Raw genomic sequence first — 8,032 nt, forward strand, 5'->3', positions numbered from 1 at the left:
AAAAAAAAAACAACATTTTTTAAACCACAGTAGGGAAATAATATAGTAATAACAAACTGAAAAAGGCATAATACATCTTATTGTTTTAGGACACATTGAATCATGACAGAGAATTTGTAAATTTTTAACCCTCTCCCCTTCCTACACTACCTATTTTTCCACACCCGATTTTTGTCTATGTTATAATAGAATAAAATTTTGATAGCTCAAGTCATTATAACATTGTTAAAAGGGGGGAAATGTATAAACATGCACACATGTACAGTGTGTAGTATACTTACATGTTCTTGCACCAAACAACTTCGATATCGATCTGTTCAAGTCCGCCGTTGGCGGTTTGTGTAGAATTATCCAGACAAACAGAGCACATTTAACACAGTTACATGTTATTGAACTTTAAAACAAGTAGGAATTGGCTTAATCATCCAAACATGGCTTTACATGCTGAAGAAAATAAGATCTCTTGATGTCCGAACTCTTCGTTGTTTACATGTGAAGATTCTTCCGGTAATCGGTCACGGTTAAATCGTACGCAATGTCACTCGAAGTTAATTATTAATTTGTGTTAAAATAAGCAAAATATGTTTATTTTCTATCGTAATTTGATAAATATTTCTTTTGTAAACGTTTTAAAACATATTCTGTTTTTGTAATTAATTCTGAAATATGAATCAACCTTTACTCGAATCTGATTGGCTGTAGGATACAGGATAGGATAGGATAGGATTGGATTGGATTAACTACTATATGTTTCTATCGTGAATCCTCAATCCTGAATCCTATCCAAACCCATCCCATGTCAACTTGTGGGATAGCAGCACTGTAAATGAGGACGTATAGCAAAAATTGAAAGATTGCATATTATTAAGAATATTATTTTGAACGTCTTTTGTTCAATATTGGTTATCAAAATATTCTTCCTTTTCAAGATTTATTGCGCCAAAGATTATGCAATCTGACCCCTAATGACCCCTTATTGCATAAGACATGATGTAAACACCATGTTATATAGTTAAAGAGTGTGAAGATGAACTATTTCGCTTCAGTAATATATTAAAAAATATTGATCATTAAATAGTTATTGATTAAAGACTTTTGGCCCCTCTCCTCCCCTATTTTGAGGGGCCAGCCCCTTTTTCTTCATACCACCTTAAAGCTCTTATGATTTTGAACACTTTTTGTTCAACAACTATTCAGAAATTCTTTTTCGTTACCGAGATATATGCAAAAGATATATTTAGGGGCCAGCCCTTCAACTCCTTAATGGGGACGTATAGCAAAAATCAAAAGGTTACATATTCTTCCGAACATTGTTTTGAACATCTTTTATTCAATATTGCTTATCAAAACATTTCCCACTTTCGAGATATAGAGTGCCAAAGATTTGGCATTCTAGCCCCTTATGGCCCCTAATTATGTAACATATGACATAAATTTTATAATATATAGTTGTAAATTGTAAAAATACACATTTTTGCTTCAGTAATGTATACCAAAATATTGATCATTAAAGAGTTATTGATTTAATCTTTTTGGCCCCTCTCGGCCCCTAATATGATGAGTCAGTACTTTTTTCTTAATATCATATTAAAGATCTTTTCATTCTGCACAAACATTGTTCAGTATGTTTTAGCAAAATAATTATACTTTAAAAGATATGATACAAAATGTCTCAAAAATTCAAGCATAATTCGTGTCCTAAATTTCGACGCCTACCGAGCTCCCATACTAGGCACTTCCGGAAAATATCTAAACCCAGGTGCAAAATGGCAACATGTCCTCTATCAACACTGAAAATTTCAGCGCTCTAGCTTAAGCCGTTTTTGAGTTCAATCGCAGACAAGGAGGTCCTCTAAATTTTGATAAAAGGGCGATAACTTCCGACCGGAAGTAAATATCCCTTAAAGGAATTGCCGGAATTAACTTCAGATATCAACGCATCTACCACAAAAAACTGAATAAAATCGAACGAGCCATCTCCGAGAAATCGTCTGCACAAATTTTGTAAGAAGAAAAAAGAATAAAAATAATAATGAAGGTAAAAAAGAAACCGAAGAATAATAGAAGGGTCTTCCGCTGAAGACGAAAGACCCTAATAATAAAAAGAAAAGTGAAAAATCAACAATAGAATAATAGAAGGGTCTTCCGCAGAAGACGGAAGACCCTAATAAAAAGAAAAGTGAAAAATCAACAATAGAATAATAGAAGGTTCTTCCGCAGAAGACGGAAGACCCTAATTATAATAAAGGTAAAAAAGAAACCTAAGAATAATAGAAGGGTCTTCCGCTGAAGACGGAAGACCCTAATAATCTTAACCATCAGAATCAGTAGAAGGTCTTCCGTTGTGACGGAAGACCTTAATGATAAGAGATATTACTACAATCGTATCAAGATAAGCTCACATATTATTTTCAATAAAATCGTAAACGAACAACTTTTCTGGCAGCAACTTTTCTTGCTTACTCCTCCTAGGCACCTGATCCCACCTCTGTCATTTCCAGGGATCCGTGTTTTATGCCCTCTTCACATATTTGTTTATAATTTTTTTGAGATCGATCACTGTTCATTAATTAAACCTTTTACACCTAGAAAATTGTAAACATAATATTTTTGAACTTCAATTAAAAATACTAGAATAATATAATTTCATTTACAATTTTAAACAAAATGATTCTTCAAATTTAATATTAAAGAATACAACGCTTCATTCGAGTCTTTATTTTTATATATCCTTTTACACATCGCTTCAGCTAGGTTCTGTTTCATGACGTATAATGGGTCTTAAAGTGTATGTCAACTAAAGAAATGAAAGTGCTCGACCTGTATCAAATGGATGCCTCAGATGGAATATAGAACAAAAAGAAATACTTAAGTTTCATAATTGTCGTCAGATGACAACAAAGTATTCAAATAACAATTACCCCATTCTAAGTAGAATCTCAAACAGTTCACTTAACATTATTTCACATCTTGGAGATATAAAGTACTTCACACGTAGATCGGAATGATTTACATTTCTGTGTCAAGTGCATTACTAATGCAAAAAAAAATGTGTCAGATATTTACAGTATAACAGTTGAAAAAGATCAATTGATATAATTTTAGTCTGTACAAAGCTGTAAAAGATGTCTCGTATACAGGAAAGCACGCTTATAACCAAGTGCCATGGACGGACTATTTTGCTTCGTTATAAGTGTAATTCGTTTTATGCGTTAAGTTTATAAAATCAATTTGCTGTAAGCGTCAATTCATTGTTAGCGTGTTCATTATAAGCGTGTTGCACTGTACCTACTTAAAAACACATTAACTCTGTCACGTTTGCCTTCGTTTTCCTTTTGCAAATAAGAAGTATGTTGACCACAAATGTAGTGCAGGTGGTAGTATAGGTGCCTTTCTTTGCTATACAAGTTGTGACACATAGTTCATTGGAACAAGATAAAAGCATGAAGCAATATAATATATGATATAACATCGTCGTTATTTTATATTTTGCATATCAATGTAAAAATAAATATAAAAATTATTTTAAAGATATATGTACATGTATGTTGAATAGATATCTTGAGGATACAGCTGACCTCCTTGATAAAGCTGTCATTGGAGAGTAAATAAAGCCGATATTCTGGATATTTAAGCATTGTCCTTGATATTTAACTAAGATCTTTAATCAAGGTCCTCGATCTTTAACCCGCCTAGAAGACTTCTTCTCATAGTTCTCATATTCTTACTCATGATATTGACTATAGACATCCTGAAAAAGAAGACCAGTGATAAATTCGGACGTTGGACCAAGAATTGGTTTCAATCCACACATGATCTCCCGCCTGAACTTCGAGCAGCAGCGAACTTGAACCGGTATGGTAATGGTTAGCAGCATTCTCCCCTGAGTATATGTAACCTTTTCCAGAACCATTGATTTTTAGATTTGTGCCACAGTGATTACTTCCGGTTGTATGGCAGTTCATGGTCCAGTGAAACATGTACAATCCATGAACAGGTGCGATGAAAATCCCATCCGTCGAATTGTAGTGGTTTCCCAGGTTAGTGATGACATGAGAGAACTTCAGTATGAATCCATTACTTATTCCGGATCTATCATTGGATCGTGCACTGAAAGCTACAAGCTTGGTGTTGAATGAAGGAATGCCTGAAAGGAAGAGAAACAGAAAACATTTTATTTATGAATCCGATTTTATAAATCTTGATAATTTCATTTTCATTATCTGCACAAATAATTCGTTTGTAAAGATAAAGATAGTGGAAGAAAACATAAGAGAAAAAAGTATCACAGCACGTTTATATCCTCATTCATGACTTACCCTGGTGATAAATCTTTAAACCGCTTATATTTGCATGGTCTTTCCCAGTCAGAATTCTTCCTACAGCTTTTTCCAACATGTCCACCCTATTCTGAAGATCGGACATATTGTTTGGATCCGAATTGTTCGTAGTCTTTTGACTGTTAACAAAACCTAAGTATAGAAATATAATTCCAATTTTTTGTATGTACATATACATGACTGATGCTTTAAGAACTCTAGAAAAGAAATTCGGTTACCAATTTATACTTTTTCAACATGTAGTGATTGGGCGAAGTGGGTTATCAAAAATTTACATCCAAGAATATAATTGGATGTTATCTGTGAAGAGAGTTGCTTCAACTACATTACCCGACGTGTATTTTTATCTTTTTAACCCCTTTACTTTTTATAAGCTTTTTACAACTACATGTTATTTTCATTCGTTAAAAAACAAACTAGATACATGTATAATGCAGAACATGTTTTCGAAAGCTTAATATCAAAATCTGACAAGGAAATACAAGTACGACTCTGATAATTCCAGTGATGAACAGTTTTACATTGCTTAATATTAATTTTTAAACAATTCAATGAAGTGAGCGACTTCTTGGTATAATGACATTATCAATACTCGATTCGGAGACGCAGCGTAATCATGAAACTAAAGAAAGAATTTTTAAAAAAGATTTTTTTTTTTAATTTATTACTCACTACTTCATCTTTTTATCAAAAATATAAAATAGTCTCGTTTTTCATCATTAACTGTGCAAAACGTAATTGATAAATTTTCTCTCAGTGTGAGCATTGTAGCAACACGCCAATTTCACAGTATTTGTGTTTTTTCATACTCACTTATGTTATAATGCACTCTGCATCAAAATATATGATTAAACCCTTAACAATTATGACCAAATTATGACAAAATGGTACCCCTAACAAGTTAAATGATATATAACACTCCCATGTTCTAGACAATAAAAATATTAAAGATTTACTACCTAAAATATGGGGTATATTTTGCGTTATGCTGTTGCAGCTGAAAAATGGCTTGTTTTCCAGTTTTTGTTTCAGGAGATTTACAATAGAAACTCTTAGTCATAGATGTCAAATCATTGAGAAATTATCTCTCTTTTATATGCAATTTACTATGTGTAAATCAACAAAATATTAGCGAAATGATGTTTAAATATGTGAAAATGCAGATACGTTATGAAATTTAATATAGTTCTACTGTTTGAACTTGCAGTTTAAAAAAATATATGTTAATGCAGTACTCTTACTTTAGGTTCATTTTAAAGTAGAGTTAAATGATAAATGAAACAATAAAGAAAAGTTTGAGTGGATTCTTCGAAACTTTAGAAAATGACACACTTTCTTCTAACTGGCATAAAAATGTCCCAAAATTCTGTAATGTCCGCAACATGTGCTTATTCTGGAATGCATTATGAATTATATTTCTTTTATTTTACATGTAAGAGACCAGTACAGCTACTAATCTATCTACCAAAAAATAGTAGACTTTAGCTCAGTGTTGCTTGGAATTCTGGCAAATATATTGTGTTTTGTAGAGTCCGCAACGTTGTAGAGTCCGCAACAGCTTTTTAAATTCGCATTTTCTTCAAAGAAATGTAACATGATTTCAATTGATCATCACTATAATTGTCCAAATATTCAATACAAATAAGTAAGGTTACAAAACGTAGTGGAACTATAACTTCATACTTTGAATAACACCCATAACGACTTGTTTATACATAATATTCAAAATCTTTCAATTGTCAGTCTTATGTTATATTTTGGAAGTTAATTTTCATGTGGTATTTAAAACTGAATAAGTGGAAACTAAAGAATATATCAAGATGTTAATTAATAAGTGTACTTCTAATTAATACATTTGTGTTGCAGACACTACAGTAATAACTATATGCCACATTCATTTATTATTTTCACTTTTTTATTTCATTAAATATTTTTGAAATGTAAAACATTTCTCTGATATTTTGCTCCTTTGATTATACAATTAGTTAACTGGATTATGATAACAAATGGTAATTTTTGTACAAGATAACACTTCAAACTTACTGGTATATATATGGGTTTTATTTTCCAGGCCGGAAAGCCATTTTTGACTAGCCTTTTTTTATTTCCCTATAATATAACACCATTTACTGTACATGTAGAACTAGTTAGAGATTAAGATTTTCAGTTTACTCCATTAAAACCAAATATGGTGTCATATAGCAATATTTCAATATATTGTAGTGTCCGCAACAATTTCAATACTGAAAAAAAAAATTATGGATACCTTAGTAAATTCTTTAATTCATTGAATTTATCTATAAAATTATTTGTTATAACTTCTTTAATTGTATTAAAATAAGTAAAATCATAGACATTTTTTAAAACTGCAAAACAATTATACATCAAGAAATAATTAATGGTCCTTGTTATGTGGTTATTTTCATCTCAATAAACCACATTCTGCATCTTTTTATATGATACATTTTCAAGAGATGATCCTGTGGTATATAATTCAGCCTAGAAATGAACATTTATCAACAATTATTTTTATAAAAATGACAAAAAATTATTCTTATGGTTACTTGTAGTGTCCGCAACAAAAATGCTATGCATTTTCAAAGCTAGACAAGATACAAACGAAGATATCCAGGGTGTTATGACAAATGTATTTGAAATTTAGAAGTATTCAATTTAATTTTCACATGATAATTATATAGGTCGTGTGATTGTAAAGGTAGATAAACTTAAGGAAGGGAGATAAATTAGGCCAAAAAATTAGCAAGTCATTAACGTGAATAAAATTTTTGTTTTCAAAGAGAACCATGAAATTTTTCTTTTATTTCACTGCAATTAGGTACATAATCAAAACGCGCAAGAAGTTTGGAATAAATAAATATCTTTAATATTTTATTTTAGACATAACAGGTGTAATGTAGTGTCCGCAACACAAGATCTCGCCCAAAATATGACTTCGCATAACTTTTTTCTTAAGAATGCTTATATAAAAAAAAAATTGGGACTCATTTGCATAGGTATTGTACTTTCTAGAAAACATGTCAATAATGTGCTGTTTGACTTTTTATTCTTTGGTCCAAGTGCAAGACAATTAGCACAAATACTGTGAAAATGGCGACAGCGAATGATACAAGGTCGCTTAATGATAGAAACATCATTAAGGGTTGCGAATGCAACGTTCAGTGCAGTAAATGTAAGACATAATTTGACATTGCCCAGTTTATTTCTTGAAAAAACATAAAGTATGTGATTTGAGTTTCATACACAAGCAAGTTTACAACATTAGTGTATTAACAGTCTCATGTCCTTGTCAAAGTCTGAAAGAAGACTTTATTTTCCTGACCGAATATTCGAACTTTTGGATTTGGATTTTAACAGTACATGTATGTTGAAAAACTCCTAATAATTTTCTATCTTAACTTGTTTTTTTTCTTTGCTCTGTATATCAATCTTTTAAAAGGTAACATCAATGATGGGAAAAAACCTTTTGCTAGTTTTACGATAAAATTCTGGAAAAATAACTTATTGCTAGTCGCTTAATTTCGCTTTCTCATAATTTTGTGTTGTATTATCATTTTGCATTCAAAACGATATATCATTGTTTCTTCAATTATCATATGAACTATCTAGCCTTTTTTCTATATTGACAAGCAATGAAAATTAGCAAATCAAAGAATATTACTATTGTTCGGTAA

General features: G+C 31.2%; 1 protein-coding gene across 2 annotated transcripts in view; it reads right to left on the reverse strand.

Annotated features, from left to right (window-relative positions):
• Positions 1-4,505, reverse strand: part of LOC133196748 (complement C1q-like protein 2) — a 140,199-nt gene extending 135,694 nt beyond the window's left edge. The window contains exons 1-2 of one of the 2 annotated variants that reach the window (XM_061332610.1): positions 4,320-4,505; positions 2,686-4,147 (exon numbers count right to left, since the gene is read on the reverse strand). In XM_061332610.1, the coding sequence (XP_061188594.1) occupies positions 3,741-4,147; positions 4,320-4,425 (513 nt within the window). In that variant the 5' untranslated portion in view covers positions 4,426-4,505 and the 3' untranslated portion in view covers positions 2,686-3,740. Of the gene's footprint in view, positions 1-2,685; positions 4,148-4,319 lie in introns of those variants that run through there. The other variant, XM_061332608.1, reaches the window with a different exon arrangement.
• Between the last annotated feature and the right edge of the window lie 3,527 nt (positions 4,506-8,032).

The sequence above is a fragment of the Saccostrea echinata genome, unplaced genomic scaffold, assembly GCF_033153115.1.
Source record: "Saccostrea echinata isolate AGI-Se365-2 ecotype Australia unplaced genomic scaffold, CSIRO_AGI_Sech_v1 ptg000030l, whole genome shotgun sequence".
NCBI classification, from domain to species: Eukaryota; Metazoa; Mollusca; class Bivalvia; order Ostreida; family Ostreidae; genus Saccostrea; species Saccostrea echinata.